At 35.6% G+C, this 20,418-nt stretch overlaps 1 protein-coding gene across 3 annotated transcripts in view; it reads right to left on the bottom strand.

The window, feature by feature from the left end:
* Positions 1-20,418, bottom strand: part of GSTCD (glutathione S-transferase C-terminal domain containing) — a 141,478-nt gene that overhangs the window by 107,972 nt on the left and 13,088 nt on the right. For all 3 annotated transcript variants that reach the window (XM_009240235.4, XM_009240236.4, XM_054554236.2), the window contains exons 4-5: positions 15,342-15,593; positions 12,674-12,767 (exon numbers count right to left, since the gene is read on the bottom strand). In XM_009240235.4, coding sequence (XP_009238510.3) covers positions 12,674-12,767; positions 15,342-15,593 — 346 coding nt within the window. The remainder of the gene's footprint in view (positions 1-12,673; positions 12,768-15,341; positions 15,594-20,418) is intronic.

Genomic DNA, 20,418 nt, shown 5'->3' with positions numbered 1-20,418 from the left:
TTTATTAGTAAAAAGAATGGTTATTATAATATGCACCAAAATCTTGATGTAATTAAATGAATTTCAGTATAAGGAGTCAGTCATTGAGACATCCAAATGAACCAAGTACCAATAAAATCTTAATATAATACAGGTTGTATTAGAGATTTCTCCTGACAGTACAGAAACATAAATCTTGAGAATGTTTTCACAGTGATCCTCCACATCCCTACATAATTTTATTTCACAAAGATCTTATTATCATGCAATGTTTGAAATTACCAGAACTGAAAACAACAAACTTAAAATGCCACAATTCTGCCTTACTTTAACAGACTATAAACCTCTTAAGAAACAGTGAATGTAATGTGAGTATACCCTGTAGCCCTGCTGTTAGAGTTGCTTCTTTGTCATAATATTATGAAAACAAGATGATCCAATTATAGGGATGTAATGAGTAATATATTCCATGAACTCTGTTAGATATGAACTTCTAACCAGAAAAACGACCAGCCATGAATGTTTAATGCGAGATCTCCTTCAGTTGGTAGCTGATGTAATTGATTGCTCATACTAATAAGTGAAAATATTATTTTGTCTCCAAGTCGATGAATTATGGATAAAGCAAAACATATGGCATTTAAAAAACTGTTTTCATTTCTTGATAAACATAAATATTAATGAAAATTGGATTTTTAAATTTAGTAAATTCTAAGTTTAGCTTCTTCAAAATCTATATTATAACTTAAGTGTATACAGCCAAAATTCAATTGTAAGTACCATAAAAACATTTAAATTTTTGAAATGTCAGAAAATATGTAAAACTAAAACACTAACAAATTCTTTACTATCTTTGTATACAATTAATAAAAGATCAAAAATTCACTTTTATTTTTATAAAATATCTTTGGGGCAGAAATATTAATTCTCCAACATGATCTTCTTCCATACTGGGAGAATTCTAAATTATTTCCTTGATTAACAGAATAGAAATGACCCGTAAGATACAGGCAATATTAGGCAGCATCACAGAAAAAAAGAATATGAAAAGGGAAGGCAACTACTTCAAAGAGGATTAAAAATTAAGAATTATATATGGCTAAATATAAAACTTAAGAATAAGTGAATACTTGAAGAAATTGAGCTATTATAAAGAATTCTCTATCTAAAAAACACCTAAAATGGTATTTAAAATTAAACAAGCATCCTTTACATGTCTAGGTGGGTTCCTCAGAATAAGGAAAATTTATAGGGCCTTAAGAATGTGAAGGGGTAAAAAGTTGGGGGGATTGCTGAAAATTTGTGTAATAGTCTTGAAACTGACACTATGGCTGCCCTGAGGATATTTGCTAATAATAGGGACCCAGACTTTAACAGTAGGACAAAAAGAGGCCAGTCCTTCATCCCAGCATGTTGGAGAGTTGGAACAAAAATCACTACCTGAAAGCAGAAACCTTCAAAAGCTATATTCCCTCTGAAAAGACGCATGAAAAAAGTTCTACCCAACAACAAAGGAAGATGATAAAAGGTAACTTGTCTGTTTAAGTCTCAGTTTTAGATGAAAAAACGTTTAAAGAATCTGTGCTTAAGAAGTCCCTAGCACTCCATATGCCGAAGCCTCCCATGCCCCCACCACAAAAACAGCCTAAACAACTAATAAATAACTACATCATAATGAAAATAACTAAAGGAGAGTGCTGGAGTACATCAAAGAAGTAACAGAAACTCAGGTGAACACAGGAACTCAGGATAGCCGTACAGAGAACTGAAGGAAACACCTGGTCTCCACCAGCCCATTCCCCAGCAGGGATCAGATGGGAATTAGGAGGAACTTCTCCCCATGGGGAAAGGCTAGCAAAAGGCAAGCAAAACTATAGTCCTCACTCCAGCAGTGAGGACTATAGTTGTTCAAAGTGTTGATCGGTGTACTTAAGCCCAGCTGAGGGAGCTGCCTGTAGTCCGCATAGCTGTCATCCCACAGAGAAGGAGCTGACACTGTCTTGCACCCTGGGGCCTATGTGGCTACTGCACAATGCCATCTGCAAACTGGAACTACTGTTGGAGTGTTGCTCGGAGGTGAGTACCCACAATATCCCTTCATTTCTGAGGCTAAGCTGCTGCCAAACCACCCCTGTTCAGTGCCCTAACATCCCCAAGCCTAGCTGTGACCAGCTCTTATACCATTTCCTGTGGACTCAAGCAGTAGCGGAGCTGCTTCATGCACTCCTCCTAGCCCCCACTCACAGCTAGAGCTGAAGCTACGCACTCATTCCTGGAGAAAGGGTGTTCTGGCAGAACCATTCCATCCCTCAGTCATGGCTGCACCTACTCCTAGGGGACTGAGCCGAAGCTGCACACTGCCTCTAAGGAAAATGATGCCCTGAAAAAGCTGTTCTAAAAACCTCTCCCAGTCTTTGCTACACCATGCCTCTCTGGACCAGAACTGAAGCAACACAAGACATCCCAGGTAAATGGGGCCTTGACCAACAAGAGCAGTCATACCCCTCTGTGTCTGAGCTGAAAAGGTACACAGTCTCTTGGAAAAACAGTATATTGGCCACCAACTGCAGTCATGTCTTCCCAGTGCCTATGCTGAAGCAGTGTCCTACCTCCTAGAAATAGACCAATTACGAGTAACAAGATGGAATTAGTAATAAAAAGTCTCCCATCAAAGAAAAACTTAGGACCTGATGGCTTCACAGCTGAATTATACCAAACATTCGAAGAAGATCTAATACCAGTTCTTCTCAAACTCTTCCAGAAAATTGAAGAGGAGGGAATTCTTCAAAACTCATCTATGAGGCTAGCACTACCATGATACAAAAACTAGACAAGAATACAACAACAACAAAAAAACTTATACAACAGAAAAAGAAAACTATAGGCCAATATCCCTGATAAAGAGTGATGCAAAAATCCTCAACAAAATACTAGCAAACAGAAAATCCAACAGCACATTACAACACTAATTACCATGATCAAGTGGAATTTACCCCAGGAATACAAGGATAATTCAACATATGCAAATCAATAAATCAGATACATTATATCAACAGAATGAGGGACAAAACTTATGTGATTATCTCAATAGATACACAAAATGCAGTTGATAAAATTCAACATCCTTTGTGATAAAAATTCTCAACAAACTGGGTATAAAAGGAACATACCTCAACATAATAAAGGTCATATGTCAAACCCATAGCTAACATCATACTGAATGGGGAAAACTGAAAGCTTTTCCTCTAAGAATTGGAACAAGACAAGGATGCCCATTCTCACCACTCTTATTCACCTTACTGAATCCTACTAAGTCCTAGCCAGAGCAATTAGGCAAGAGAAATAAAGGGCATCCAAATCGGCAAGGAAGAAGTCAAGTTGTCCCTATTTGCAGATGACACAATCTTATATATAGAAAAACCTACCAAAGAGCTCTATCAAGAAACTCTTAGAACTGATAAACAATTTCAGCCAAACTGCAGGATACAAAATCAACATGCAAAATTCTGTAGCATCTGTATACAGGAAAAACAAACAAGACAAACAAGAAAAAAAAAACCATGAATTTAACTAAAGAAGTGAAAGACTTTTAGAGAAAAACTAGAAAACACTGATAAAAGAAATTGAAGAGGACACACAAAAAAAATAAAGACATCCATGTTCATGCATTAGAAGAATTAATATGTTAAAAACGATCATAGTACCAAAAGTGATCTATAGATTCGGTGTAATCTCTATAAAAATACTAATGACAATCCTCACAAAAATAGAAAAAAAATCCTAAAATTCATGTATAACCACAGAAGAGTCTGAATAGCCAAAGCAATCCTGAGCAAAAGGAACAAAGCTGAAGGCCTCATACAACCTAATTTTCAAATATACTGCAAAGTTATAATAACCAAAATAGTGTGGCACTGGCATTAAAAACAGACACATAGACCAAGGGAACAGCAAAGAGAACCCAGAAATGAATCCACTTGTCTTTGTCCATTTGTATATTGCTATAAAGGAATATCTGGGGCTGGGTAATTTATAAAGAAAAGAGGTTTATTTGGCTCACAATTCTGCAGGCTGTACAAGAAGCCTAAGGTCAGCATCTGCTTCTGGTAAGGGTCTTAGGAAGCTTCCACTCATGGCAGAAGGCAAAGGGGAGCAGGCATCACATAGCAAGGGGGAGCAAGAGAGAGAGAGTAGAGGAGGTACCAGGCTTTTTTCAACAACCAGTTCTCATGGGAAATAAGAGTGAGAACTCACACATTACCATGAGGATGTCACAAAGCCAATCATAAGGAATCTGCCTCCATGAACCAAACACCTGCCTTGAGATACCACTTTCAACATTTGGGTTTAAATTCCAACTTGAGATTTACAGAGGACAAATATCCAAAGTGTATCTCCACTGATTTATAGCCAACTCATGTTTTACAGAGGTGTCAAGGACATTCACTGGGGAAAGGACAGTCTCTTCAATAAATGGTACTAGAAAAACTGGATATCCATATGTAGACCTTATCTTTCATCATACACCAAAATCCACTCAAAATGGATTAAAGACTTAAATGTAAGACCCAAAACTGTAAAACTACTAGAAGAAAATATAAGGAGAATGCTTCTAGACACTGGACTGGGCAAGTTTTTATGAATAAGACTGTAAAAGCATAGACAACAAAAGCAAAAATAGACAAATAGAATTATATTGAACTAAAAACCTATACAGCAAAGGAAACAATCAACCAAGTGAAGAGACAACCAGCAGAAAGAGAAAAAATATTTGCAAACTATTCATCCAACAAAAGATTAATATCCTGAATACACAGGGAATTCAAACAACTAAATAGCAAAAATAAATAAGTAGTCATCCGGAAAATGCAAATCAAACCCATAATATCTTCTCATCCCAGTTAGAACATCTATTATTAAAAAGTCAAAAAATAACATGGTGAGGATGCAAAGAAAGGGAAACTCTTATATACTGTTGGTAGGAATGTAAACTAGTACAGCCATTATGAAACACAGTATGGAGTTTTCTCAAAAATGAAATTAGAACTACTATAGGATCTAGCAATTCCACTGCTGGATATATATCCAAAAGAAAAGAAATCAGTATAGTGAAGAGATATCTGCACTTACATGTTTATTGCAGCACTATTCACAATAGGCAAGATATGGAATCAACCTAAGTGTCCATCAACAGAAGAAGAGATAAAGAAAATGTGGTACATATATATGATGGAGTACTATCCAGCCATAAAAATGAAATAAATCTTGTCATTCACAGCAACATGGATGAGCTTGGAGGAAATTATGTTAAATAAAATAAACCAGGCACAGAGAGACAAATATCACATGTTCTCACTTCCAAATGGAAGGTAAAAAAAGGTGGTCTCATAGAATTAGAGAGTAGAATAGTGGTTACTAGAGACTGGAAAGGGTGTATAGCCAGAAGTTGGTTAATGGACATAAAATGACAGCTAGATGAGAAAAATATGTTCCTGGGTTCTACAGCACTGTTTGGTGATTATAACTAATAACAGTTCAAACAGCTGGAAGAGCAGATTTCCACTGCTCCTAACACAAAGAAATGATAAATGTTTGAGATGATGAATATGCTAATTACACTAACTTGATCATTACACATTGCATACATGTATCAAAATATCACACTGTTCCCCAAAAATATGCACAATTACTACGTGTCAATGAAAAAATAACAAATATAATTAAATTTAAACATTTTTTAAAGAAATCTGAAGCTGAAAAACCAATGCTAAGTGGTCTTAAGTCCTAGTAGGTATAAACAAATATAATCCCTTTCTGTAGGAATTTACCCTTAATCCAAGCCCCACAAGATTACCACACATTGAGGTAACCCCAAATGAATTCACAGTCTAAAATTACAAAACTCACAGGAAAATAAGGTACCAGAAATAAAGTCAACAGAAAAAACAAACAGCAGAATTATACCTCTATGACCATTAAGTATTAGAAATAACAAGTACAAAATATAAAATAACTATTAACTATTAGAAATACAAAATATAAAATATAAAATAACTATGTTTAAAAAATTATAAAGAAACAACAACAAACCAAAAATAATTTCCAGCAAAGAAAAATATAATCATTTACCTTAAAACCAAACAATAAAACAATATTTCTCAAACAATATTTTAAACAATTGGAGAAAATGGATTATAAATTGGGCATTAAATGATCATTAAAGTTTGTTAATTTTTATTAGCTATGATAATGGAATTGTGATTATTAAAGATATCAATATTTTTAAAATATGAGTCCTAAAGTATGACATTACCTGGAATTTTTTTTTCAAAATATGTCAGGGGCGGTTCCAAGATGGCCGAATAGGAACAGCTCCAGTCTACAGCTCCCAGCATGAACTGGGATGATGCAGAAGATGGGTGATTTCTGTATTTCCAACTGACGTACCGGGTTCATCTTACTGGGGCTTGTCGGACAGTGGGGGCAGGAGAGTGGGTGCTGCCCACAGAGTGTGAGCCGAAGCAGGGCAAGGCATCGCCTCACCCAGGAAGTGCAAGGGGTCAGGGAATTCCCTTTCCTAGCCAAGGGAAGTGGTGACACACAGCACCTGGAAAATTGGGTCACTCCCACTCTACTAGTGTGTTTTCCAATGGTCTTAGCAAACGGCACACCAGGAGATTATATCCTGTGCCTGGCACAGACGATCCCATGCCCACGGAGCCTTGCTCATTGCTAGCACAGCAGTCTGAGATCAAACTGCAAGGCAGCAGCGAGGCTGGTGAAGGGGCGCCCACTATTGCTGAAGCTTGAGTAGGTAAACAAAGCGGCCTGGAAGCTCGAACTGGGTGGAGCCCACTGCAGCTCAAGGAGGCCTGCCTGCCTCTGTAGACTCCAACTCTGGGGGCAGGGCACAGCAGAACCCTCTGCAGAAACCTCTGCAGACTTAAATGTCCCTGTACAGCTTTGAAGAGAGTAGTGGTTCTCCCAGCACGCAGCTTGAGATCTGAGAACGGACAGACTGCCTCCTCAAGCAAGTCCCTGACCCTCCGAGTAGCCTAACTGGGAGGCATCCCCAGTAGGGGCAGACTGACACCTAACACGGCCGGGTACCCCTCTGAGACAAAGCTTCCAGAGGAACGATCAGGCAGCAACATTTGCTGTTCAACAATATTCGCAGTTCTGCAGCCTACACTGCTGATACCCAGGCAAACAGGGTCTGGAGTGGACCTCCAGCAAACTCCAACAGACTTGCAGCTGAGGGTCCTGACTGTTAGAGGGAAAACTAACAAACAGAAAGGACATCCACACCAAAACCCCATCTGTACGTCACCATCATCAAAGACCAAAGGTAGACAAAACCACAAAGATGGGGAAAAAACAGAGCAGAAAAGCTGAAAATTCTAAAGATCAGAGCGCCTCTCCTCCTCCAAAGGAACGCAGCTCCTACCCAGCAATAGAACCAAGATGGACAGAGAATGACTTTGACGAGTTGAGAGAAGAAGGCTTCAGACGATCAAACTTCTCCGAGCTAAAGGAGGAACCCATCGCAAAGAAGCTAAAAACCTTGCAAAAAGATTAGACGAATGGCTAACTAGAATAACGAAGGTAGAGAAGTCCTTAAATGACCTGATGGAGCTGAAAACCATGGCAAGAGAACTACATGACGAATGCACAAGCTTCAGTAGCCGATTGGATCAAATGGAAGAAAGGGAATCAGTGACTGAAGATCAAACGAATGAAATGAAGCAAGAAGAGAAGTTTAGAGAAAAAAGAATAAAAAGAAACGAACAAAGCCTCCAAGAAATATGGGACTATGGGAAAAGACCAAATCCACATCGGATTGGTGTACCTGAAAGTGACAGGGAGAATGTAACCAAGTTGGAAAACACTCTGCAGGATTTTATCCAGGAGAACTTCCCCAACCTAGCAAGGCAGGCCAACATTCAAATTCAGGAAATACAGAGAATACCACAAACATATTCCTCAAGAGGAGCAACTCCAAGACACATAATTGTAAGATTCACCAAAGTTGAAATGAAGGAAAAAATGTTAAGGGCAGCGAGAGAGAAAGGTCAGGGTACCCACAAAGGGAAGCCCATCAGACTAACAGCTGATCTCTCGGCAGAAATTCTACAAGCCAGAAGAGAGTGGGGGCCAATATTCAACTTTCTTAAAGAAATGAATTTTCAACCCAGAATTTCATATCCAGCCAAACTAAGCTTCATAAGTGAAGGAGAAATAAAATCCTTTACAGAAAAGCAAATGCTGAGAGATTTTGTCACCACCAGGCCTGCCCTACAAGAGCTCCTGAAGGAAGCACTAAACATTCAAAGGAACAACCAGTACCAGCCACTGCAAAAACATGCCAAACTGTAAAGACCATTGATGCTAGGAAGAAACTGCATCAACTAATGAGCAAAACAACCAGCTAATATCATAATAACAGGATCAAATTCACACATAACAATATTAACCTTAATGTAAATGGGCTAAATGCTCCAATTAAAAGACACAGACTGGTAAATTGGATAAAGAGTCAACACCCATCAGTGTGCTGTATTCAGGAGACCCATCTGACATGCAGAGACACACATAGGCTCAAAATAAAGGGATGGAGGAAGATCTACCAAGCAAATGGAAAACAATAAAAGGCAGGGGTTGGAATCCTAGTCTCTGTTAAAACAGACTTTAAACCAACAAAGATCAAAAGAGACAAAGAAGGCCATTACATAATGGTAAATGGATCAATTCAACAAGAAGAGCTAACTATCCTAAATATATATGCACCCAATACATGAACACCCAGATTCATAAAGCAAGTCCTTAGAGACCTACAAAGAGACTTAGACTCCCACACAATAATAATGGGAGACTTTAACACCCCACTGTCAACATTAGACAGCTCAACGAGAGAGAAAGTTAACAAGGATAGCCAGGAATTGAACTCAGCTCTGCACCGAGCGGACCTAATAGACATCTACAGAACTCTCCACCCCAAATCAACAGAATATACATTCTTCTCAGCACCACACCACACTTATTCCAAAACTGACCACATAGTTGGAAGTAAAGCATCCTCAGCCAATGTAAAAGAACAGAAATTATAATAAACTGTCTCAACCACAGTGCAATCAAACTAGAACTCAGGATTAAGAAACTCACTCAAAACCGCTCAACTACATGGAAACTGAACAACCTGCTCCTGGATGACTACTGGGTACATAACAAAATGAAGGCAGAAATAAAAATGTTCTTTGAAACCAACGAGAACAAAGACACAACATACCAGAATCTCTGGGACACATTTAAAGCAGTGGGTAGAGGGAAATTTATAGCACTAAATGCCCACAAGAGAAATCAGGAAAGATCTAAAATTTACATCCTAACATCACAATTAAAAGAACTAGAAAAGCAAGAGCAAACACATTCAAAAGCTAGCAGAAGGCAAGAAATAACTGAGATCAGAGCAGAACTGAAGGAAATAGAGACACAAAAAACCCTTCAAAAAATTAATGAATCCAGGAGCTGGTTTTTTTTAAAAGATCAACAAAATTGATAGATCGCTAGCAAGACTACTAAAGAAGAAAAGAGAGAAGAATCAAATAGACGCAATAAAAAATGATAAAGGGGATATCACCACCGATCCCACAGAAATACAAACTACCATCAGAGAATACTATAAACACCTCTACACAAATAAACTAGAAAATCTAGAAGAAATGGACAAATTACTGGACACATACACTCTCCCAAGATTAAACCAGGAAGATGTTGAATCCCTGAATAGACCAATAACAGGCTCTGAAATTGAGGCAATAATTAATAGCCTACCAACCAAAAAAAGTATAGGACCAGATGGATTCACAGCCGAATTCTACCAGAGGTACAAGGAGAAACTGGTACCATTCCTTCTGAAACTATTCCAATCAATAGAAAAAGAGGGAATCCTACCTAACTCATTTTATGAGGCCAGCATCATCCTGATACCAAAGCCTGGCAGAGACACAACAAAAAAAGAATTTTAGACCATTATCCTTGATGAACATTGATGCAAAAATCCTCAATAAAATACTGGCAAACCGAATCCAGCAGCACATCAAAAAGCTTATCCACCATGATCAAGTGGGCTTCACCCCTGGGATGCAAGGCTGGTTCAATATACGCAAATCAATAAATGTAATCCAGCATATAAGCAGAACCAAAGACAAAAACCACATGATTATCTCAACAGATGCAGAAAAGGCCTTTGACAAAATTCAACAACCTTCATGCTAAAAACTCTCAATAAATTAGGTATCGATGGGATGTATGTGAAAATAATAAGAGCTATCTATGACAAACCCACAGCCAATATCATACAGAATGGGCAAAAACTGGAAGCATTCCCTTTGAAAACTGGCACAAGACAGGGATGCCCTCTCTCATCACTCCTATTCAACATAGTGTTGGAAGTTCTGGCCAGGGCAATCAGGCAGGAGAAAGAAATTGTCCCTGTTTGCAGATGACATGATTGTATATCTAGAAAACCCCATTGTCTCAGCCCAAAATCTCCTTAAGCTGATAAGCAACTTCAGCAAAGTCAAAGGATATAAAATCAACGTGCAAAAATCACAAGCATTCTTATACACCAATAACAGACAAACAGAGAGCCAAATCTTGAGTGAACTCCCATTCACAATTGCTTCAAAGAGAATAAAATACCTAGGAATCCAACTTACAAGGGATGTGAAGGACCTCTTCAAGGAGAACGACAAACTCCTGCTCAACAAAATAAAAGAGGACACAAACAAATGGAAGAACATTCCATGCTCATGGATAGGAAGAGTCAGTATGGTGAAAATGGCCATACTGCCCAAGGTAATTTATAGATCCAATGCCATCCTCATCAAGCTACCAATGACTTTCTTCACAGAATTGGAAAAAGCTACTTTAAAGTTCATATGGAACCAAAAAAGAGCCCACATTGCCAAGACAATCCTAAGCTAAAAGAACAAAGCTGGAGACATCATGCTACCTGACTTCAAACTATACTACAAGGCTACAGTAACCAAAACAGCATGGTACTGGTACCAAAACAGAGATATAGACCAGTGGAACAGAACAGAGCCCTCAGAAATAATACCACACATCTACAACCATTTGATCTTTGACAAACCTGACAAAAACAAGAAATGGGGAAACGATTCCCTATTTAATAAATGGTGCTGGGAAAACTGGCTAGCCATATGTAGAAAGCTGAAACTGGATCTCTTCCTTACACCTTATACAAAAATTAATTCAAGATGGATTAAAGACTTAAATCTTAGACCTAAAACCATAAAAACCCTAGAAGAAAACCTAGGCATTACCATTCAGGACATAGGCATGGGCAAGGACTTCATGTCTAAAACACCAAAAGCAATGGCAACAAAAGCCAAAATGGACAAATGGGATCTAATTAAAATAAAGAGCTTCTGCACAGCAAAAGAAACTACCATCAGAGTGAACAGGCAACCTACAAAATGGGAGAAAATTTTTGCAACCTACTCATCTGACAAAGGGCTAATATCCAGAATCTACAATGAACTCCAACAAATTTACAAGAAAAAAACAAACAACCCCATCAAAAAGTGGGCAAAGGATATGAACAGACACTTCTCAAAAGAAGACATTTATGCAGCCAACAGACACATGATAAAATGCTCATCATCACTGGCCATCAGAGAAATGCAAATCAAAACCACAATGAGATACCATCTCACACCAGTTAGAATGGCGATCAGTAAAAAGTCAGGAAAGAACAGGTGCTGGAGAGGATGTGGAGAAATAGGAACACTTTTACACGGTTGGTGGGACTGTAAACTAGTTCAACCATTGTGGAAGTCAGTGTGGTGATTCCTCAGGGATCTAGAACTAGAAATACCATTTGACCCAGCCATCCCATTACTGGGTATATACCCAAAGGACTATAAATCATGCTGCTATAAAGACACATGCACACGTATGTTTATTGCGGCACTATTCACAATAGCAAAGACTTGGAACCAACCCAAATGTCCATCAATGATAGACTAGATTAAGAAAATGTGGCACATATACACCATGGAATACTATGCAGCCATAAAAAAGGATGAGTTCACATCCTTTGTAGGGACATGGATCAAGTTGGAAAGCATCATCCTCAGTAAACCATCACAAGGAGAAAAAGCAAACACCGCATGTTCTTACTCATAGGTGGGAATTGAACAATGAGAACACTTGGACACAGGAAGGGGAACATCACACACTGGGGCCTGTTGTGGGGTAGGGGGAGTGGGGAGGGATAGCATTAGGAGATATACCTAATGTAAATGACGAGTTAATGGGTGCAGCACACCAACATGGCACATGTATACATATGTAACAAACCTGCACATTGTGCACATGTACCTTAGAAGTTAAAGTATAATTAAAACAAAACAAACAAACAAAAAATCAAAATATGTCAGCAAAGAGAAAACAGTAACAAATAAAACAGATGTAGAAAAATGTGAGAAATATTAAATCTAAGTGGTTTGTGTATATATATTTTTCATAATAAAAATAAAATGAAAACTCAACTGATAGTGTAATCATAATGTTAGATAAAGCCAAAGGGAGATTTAGAGAATTAGAAGACAGATCTGAAAACAGTATCCAAATTATGAATAAAACTTAAAGAAAAAAGAAAACTCACCTTCCTTTGGGCTGACTGCTGCAGGGAGAACATTCCAATCAAGAGTCCAAGTAGGGCAAGGGTGGGGAGAAAACATCACTTCAATGCCCTTTTCCTAGAAAAGGAAATAGCCTCTTTCTAAATTAAGGAATTAATATAGTCTTATTATATTATTGAAGGCTAAAAAATTATATTTCTATATTGGTAGGGAGGAGGATAAATAGTAATAATCATCAGCTATTCTCCAAAATACATATTTTAATTAAATAAAAATACCATGTGTTGAGTATTTTGACATCACAGTTACTTTCCTATTTTTTAATATGGAGATAATAAAAAGTAATGCTATTTTAAAATTATTACCAGAAAATCCATAGAAGTAATAAGCTACCTAGAAATATATTGGATATCAAAGAGAAAGTTCAGCTGAGGATGAAAATGTTATCAAAAACAATCCACATAGAAATAATAAAAAAAGAACTCTGCATATGTCCATCAAAGTCTCCCTTTACATATATGAAAACCGCCACAGCCTAAAAGCTACCACTTTAACGCATACCCCAAAATACCACTCATACTAGTCTTTTATAAGTGCCTTTAATGTCACTAGAGAAAAATTCCTCTGGTGTAACCAAATGGTTCCCAATATTTTCAAGAATTAGGACCACTTTTCAATATATTAAAAAATTTTCAGGATCCTTCTCCATCTTAGAAGTTGTACATTTGTTTATTTGATCTATGTACAGTGGCATGGCATATACATGGATTCACAGACCCCTTCCAATCACATTCCAGGTACACAGTCTATATCTATATCTATATCTATATCTATATCTATATCTATATCTAGGTATCTCCATGGCTCTGTTATTTTTATCTTTAGGAATAAACTATTCAAATAAAAAATCTGTGAGACTCCAGCATTGAATGCTTTGTATCAGTTTATGAGATTACTTTCCATTATAAAAACTAGCTGAATTTGTGTCCCAAAGGAAATAGTACAAATAATCTTTCATTAGGGCTAGAGATATGGCTATTGATCTACAAGCCCAGAGCACTGATTTGCCTCCAAAAAGACAAACACATCTCTCTGACATCATCTACCTCTCTTCTATCTTCTTCAGTCTAGCCACACTGACCTTCTTGCTATTTCTCATTTCTCTAAACTCATTCTTACCTTAGGGTCTTTTAAAAAACACAACTATATTGAGATATAATATATATAAATACCATATAATTTATCCTTTTAAAGTATCCAATTCAGTGGTTTTTATAATATTCACAATTGTTCAATCATTGCCACTATTTTAAGATATTTTCATCATTTCCAAAAGAAGTTGCATATCCACTCAAGAGGTGAACCAGAGGTCCCTTGGCAGTGTAGTCATATAATCAAGACACATCAAAATCTAGACATGCCTCAATAATTTCTAAAATCAACTATATAATCATGTTTCATTACTTAATCAATAGGCCACAGAGCTTAGCTGAAGAGTTAAGGGATTGGTATCCTTACCAAAGTCTTCCTGTCCATTTCTACATCAGTAAACTCTGTTAACTACAGAACTCAAATACTTCCTAACCCAAATAGGGAAATACAATGAATATTTTTCCAGTGTAAGTCGATGGATAACTTAAATTACTTCATGAATTCTCTATTCAAATAAATCCTCACATCACCTATTAAAAGCAAAATATTTTTGCAGATCATTTCAAATGTTAGGGACAGGAAAGCCCATAGTTGAAAACTTTACAATTAGTACTGAAAACAAACTATGCCTCAAGGAGAAAAAAATAAAGCATATGCGTTCTTTTTTTTTTTTTTGAAACAGGGTTTCACTCTGTCGCCCAGGCTTTTATGTAACAAAAACATTAAAATCAAAGATTAAAGTAAAAATAAAATTCAAAGAATTCCAAAATTACAAATTTAAACAAAACCTTGGAAAGTAAATTGAGATATTAATCTTTATATTTCTTTTCTTTTTTTTTTTTTTTTCCGAGACAGAGTCTCACTTTGTTGCCCAGGCTGGAGTACAGCGGCACAATCTCGGCTCACTGCAACCTCTGCCCTCCCAAGTTCAAGCTATTCTGGTGCCTCAGCCTCCTGAATAGCTGGGACCACAGGCACGTGCCACCACACCCAGCTAATTTTTGTAATTTTAGTAGAGAGGGGGTTTTGCCATGTTGCCCAAACTGGTCTCGAACTCCTGACCTCAAGTGATCTGCCTGCCTCAGTCTCTCAAAATGCTGGGATCACAGGTGTAAGCTACTACGCCCAGCCTCATCTTTATATTTAACTTGCAATCATTATCCAAACTAAAAAAGGCTGAGACCAAAACTTTACAACAGAAAAAGATTATGTTAAAATAGTATACTTGACCAGGTATGATGCTACCTTGGTCAATATCCTGAATATAAAAAAAAAAAAAAAAAAAAAAAAGTTTTGAGAAAAGTGCTTTTTAAAAGTATATATTGTGACTTACTTGGCTCCAAAAATACATAATACTAAAAGTTTTCAATTTAGTATACTTCACATAAATGAAAAAAGTAGCAGAAATATTAACTGGTAAAGAGTGAAGAAAGCTACAAATAAAATTTATAACAAAAATAATGTCAACAAATGATTACAAGTTGGAGTAGAATGCTCAGCAATATTATCACATAGAATTTTTCAATAATAATTAAGTACCATTAACTTGGCCATGGTTGGTCTTGGTCCTCCTATAAATAAAGGATCGCTTTGCTCTTCTACACCTGGGACTTCACTTAAGTTTGGATGCTGTTCAGTTGAGGTTGTCAACAACTTTGGTAAATGGAGAAATTGGATCCCACACTTAGAAGCTGCTGTTTTTACTCCTGGCACTTCCTGGATCCTCTGGTACCAAGAGGCTAGCAATGGAAATTCTACCAGCTTCTCAGAAAATTTCCTGCTGATAATTACCTAGGTAGGAAAATAATAAAACACATTATTATATATATTTTGTTTATAATAGCTGTGTTGAGGTAACTTTACAAACCACAACGTTCACACATTTATGTGTATAGTTCACATAAATTTACTACAACAATGAGTTGTAGTAAATGCATGCAGTTATGCAACCATCTAGTTTTAGAACACTTATGTCACCCCCGAAATTTCCCTTGTAACCATTTGCACTCAATCTCTGCTACCAGTCAGTTGCAGACAACCACTGATCGGCTTTCTGTGTTTGTAATTTTGCCTTTTCTAGAATTTCATACAAATGGAATAATAAAATGTGGTTTTCTTTTATCACTTAGTATTATGCTTTTGAAGTTAATCCATATAGTTACATTGACCAATCGTTTGTTCCTTTCTATTATGACTAGTAGTCATTGTGTGGATATACTATATTTTGCTTACTCATTCACTGGTTGATAAGATATTTGCATGTTTCCAGTTGTTGGTTATTATAAATAATGTTGCTATACATTATAATGTAGCAGTGTTTATGTGGAACTGTTTTTCATTTCTTTGGAAATCCAAGAGTCAAATTGCTAGGTTTTATAGTAACTGTATATTTAACTTTTAAAGAAATTAAACTCTTCTCCATGGTTGCCCTTCCATTTTACAATTCCCACTAGCAATCCATGGAGGTTCCAGTATCTCCTCACAACTTGTCAAACCTTGGTATTATCAGTCTGTTTGATTTTAGTCATTCTTGTGGGTATATAGCAGTGTCTCATTGTAATTTTAATTTGCATTTCCCTATGATTAATGATGTTGAGCAACTTTTCATGTGATTATTTGCCATTTGTATATCTTCTTTAGTGATGAGTCTTATATGTTTTTATGATTCATTTCATAGCATAAAAATTGGAGCAACTCAGCAATGAGAAAATGAACAACACAATTAAAATGAGCAAAAGATCTGAGTAGACAACCAAAAAAGATACACAGATGGCAACTAAGTATATAAAAAAAATGCTCATCATCATATATCATTAGATGATTACAAGTTAAAACAAGGAAATATCACCTATCAGAATGGCAAAAATCCAAAATACTGACAACTCCAAATGATGGTGTGCATGTGGAACAATAGGAACTCTCATTCTTTGCTGGTGGGAATGAAAAATAGTACAGCCACTTTGAAAGACAGTTTGGTAGTTCCTTACAAAGGTAAATATACTCTTACCATACAATCCAGTAACTGTGCTTCAAATGAGTTGAAAATTTATGTCCACACAAAAACCTGAACACAGATAGATGTTAATAGCATCTTTATTCATAATTGCCAAAACTTGGAATTAACCAAAATGCCCTTCAGTAGATGAATGGACAAACTGTGGTACATCTATATAATGGAAAACAACCATCAATAGAAAAAGAAGAATATAATAATTCCAAAAAGAATCAATATAAATAACAATGGCATTTGCAAATGTCTATAAATAGTACAACTGAAAATCATTTTGGAAAACTTTACATCTTATATTCAATTGTCTACATCTTTCATTGATAGTATGTTTTTAACCCTCTCTAAGAACTCCTCTGTAATCAACTGCATTCCAATCTGGAAACCCTTTCATCTATAATTCATGGCCATGAACACATTCCTCTGTTCCTGACCCTCTATATACTTGATAAGTTCTTAACACACTGCATATAGAGAGTTAATTGGACAACATTATATCAAAAACCTAAAATCCTTAATATATACTTATGCAAATTAGTTTAAGTGGTTAATAGGGAAAGAATTAAAATAAGTATTAACTTCCTCAACACAAATAATGTAACACGTTTAAATTATCACAATTTAATATCTTTAGTCTACAATCATTGATGTATTTTGAGGGGTTTCATAGAAATTTTGTAGCTCACTGCAGAAGTGTAAAAATGGAGAGCTTGTACTATTAACAGTGATCTAAAGTTCCATTTTTTTGTGTGTGTGAAACTATCTTCTCTGTATGTGTGAACTATTAGGCAGAATCTAAATGATATTCCTTACCAATAATGTAAGAAGCATCTTTCAGAACCATATTTTTAAAAATTACACAATGAGGTAAGGAGAACATTTTACTAAAGAAAATAGTAAAAAGATAAAAGAGAAAATTGTAAATATTTAAAACTAAAAAAGATAACTAGCACTATTTAGAAGATTTTTTTTATAAAGCAGCACTTAAAGTAAGATTTTATTTTTTCAAATTAGAAAAATTTTAAATTGTTCTTCCTGATACAAACTCATATATTTCTGTTTTCTCTTGGTCAGATGCTTTCTCCCGAGCACTACCACCAAATTCTATTTTCTTTAAAATTTAGAGTGTTCTTGCTTCTTTGAGAGGCAACAAATGTTTCCGTAGAAAGCATTATGATGTCACAAACACATTACGACTTATGATTATGAACAGATTATGAACAGATTATGACCTTTAAATAAAAAGGTCAAGTCACAGGAAATCTCTACAAATATATTTCACAATAATACCAGAGCATGAGACAGAAAGGACAGAAAACAAAAAATTCATACATATATATTATACTGTATTTTAAGTGGACTTTAAGATTAAATGAGCACAAGCAATTGATTATAAGAACAAGGACTGTAACTCTCTTTGAATACTGAAGCACTTAAAACACTGCCTTGCAAATAATACCCTGTTGAATGAATGAACAAATGATAAAGAATCCATTTGTTACCTTCAGAGAGCAATCTCCTCAATCAGTATTTTTCAAGTTGCTATTTATCACTCATTTAGGGGTTGTGAAATCAACATAGTAGGTTTTTAAAAAATGAAATAGAAAATATCAGAGTACACATCCTATAAGTTATTTTGTAACTATTTATTTTTTTTACATATTATTTAAAGATATACATTTATTTCTATAATTATCCAACTTGTAAAATGTATTACAGTTGTCCCTCAGTATTCATGGAGGATTGGTTCCAAGACCTGTATCAGATACCCAAATCCACAGATACTCATACTCATGTCCTTGATATAAAATGGTATATATTTGCATATAACCTATACACATCCTCTCCTATACTTTAAATCCTAGATTACTTCTAATACCTAATACAATATAAACACTGTGCAAATAATTGTTATTCTGTATTGTTTAGGGGATCATGACAAGAAAAAAGTCGGTACATGTTCAGTACAGATGCAATTTTTTTTCCAAATATTTTAAATCTGCAGTTAGTTGAATACATGAATACAGAACCAATGGATATGGAGGGCCATTTGTATTTACTGAGTTAAAGTAAAAAAAATGTTTGAAAAATACTCTCTAAGGTACCCTGAGAGCCAAAAAGTTTATTAATTCTCTCAAAAATTGTGAATTTCTTGAAAATAGATTAGGTGCTAAGGGAATGGATCTTTAGACATGATAATCACACTAGAAATTTTCTCTTTTCCTCATCTTTCCTGTACTCTTCTTTCTAGTGACTTATTTTTATTTATTAGATGTATGTGGCATCTTTCCTTTCTTTTGAAATGAAGTTGCAATTAAATAACAATAATTCATGTTTACAAGAAATTGAGGAGGTTTATTCTGACAGGTCACTCCATTTATCAACATGCCAGGCCACTCTACTAATATCCGGATAGCTCAGAAGGTACTGAACCACATTCATTACACTCATGAAGACATATTTAAGGAAGTTGCTAATGAAAACTCTGTGAAATGAAAATTAAATTTCTTCATAAGAAATGATTTCCAAATAGTTACCTGGCTCATAAGATCAAAACCATTATAAATATCACAGAGTTCTTTAAGGACAAGAAAAAAAAAGATAATTTATTTTTAAAACAAACGTTTAAAAAAAAAGTATAGCTATCAAAGCAAAAATAAAATTTTAGTAACTCTGTAGTTAATTGTCAGTAAAGGGCAGAAAAATTTGTCTGAATAAAAAGAGAAGCAAGATGTTGCATCTATTCAAAATATCTCCTCCTTTGCATTCCTTTACAATCACTTATTATATAAAATATTTTGTTCTTATTTTATATCATTTCCTTAGTCATACCTCCTTTTTTGAAAATATACTCACAGATGTTTAGGTAAGCAGTGTAAGCAGAGAAAAAACAGTAAACAACCTATCTAAATGAAAATATAATCCCCGCTCTGTTTTTTACTTATAAATTAGAACTAGTGAGTTAAAGCTAAAAGCTCTTGAGGACCTAATGAATAGGAATAGACACAGAAAATACAAATTTACCACTAAAAAAGTGGCATCCACCATTTTGCAATATGCCAGCAAAAAGTGAGGTTCCCAATTTTATGCCAATGGGAACACAGGAAGAGTTATTTAGTTTTGCTAAAAAATCAATTTCTAAAAGAGGAATGATTTTACCTAAGCTAATAAAGATGTCTGTGTGTGTGTGTGTGTGTGTGTGTGTGTGTGTGTGTGTGTGTATTTAAACTCAATTCAAAGCATTAGAAGTTAAAATGTAGAAAATTAAATCATAAGTGTTCAAATTATAAGAAGATTTTATAAAATGATAAAATGCAACTTTCTGTCTTATAGGTGTACAATAATGTTTTAAATATTTCTGTCAAAGTGTACTTGCTTACTAGTAGCAATTGAAAAATAATATACAATCTTCTAGTATTAGAACAGTAGGATTTTGCCCTAGTATAGCTATTCATTGCTACTTCACCTATAATGTTGATACGCTATCTACTAGAAAATTCTAGCAAATACATTGAAGAGGGGGGAAACATGAGTGTACATATTAATTTATTCCTTTTAAATCTATTTCTAAGACTTTTCAGAGGAGAGGGTATCGTCAGGCCCCTTTCC

Source organism: Pongo abelii, chromosome 3 (genome assembly GCF_028885655.2).
Source record: "Pongo abelii isolate AG06213 chromosome 3, NHGRI_mPonAbe1-v2.0_pri, whole genome shotgun sequence".
NCBI classification, from domain to species: Eukaryota; Metazoa; Chordata; class Mammalia; order Primates; family Hominidae; genus Pongo; species Pongo abelii.
The sequence above is the reverse complement of the archived record's forward strand: the minus strand, read 5'-3'. Positions and strand labels throughout refer to the sequence as shown.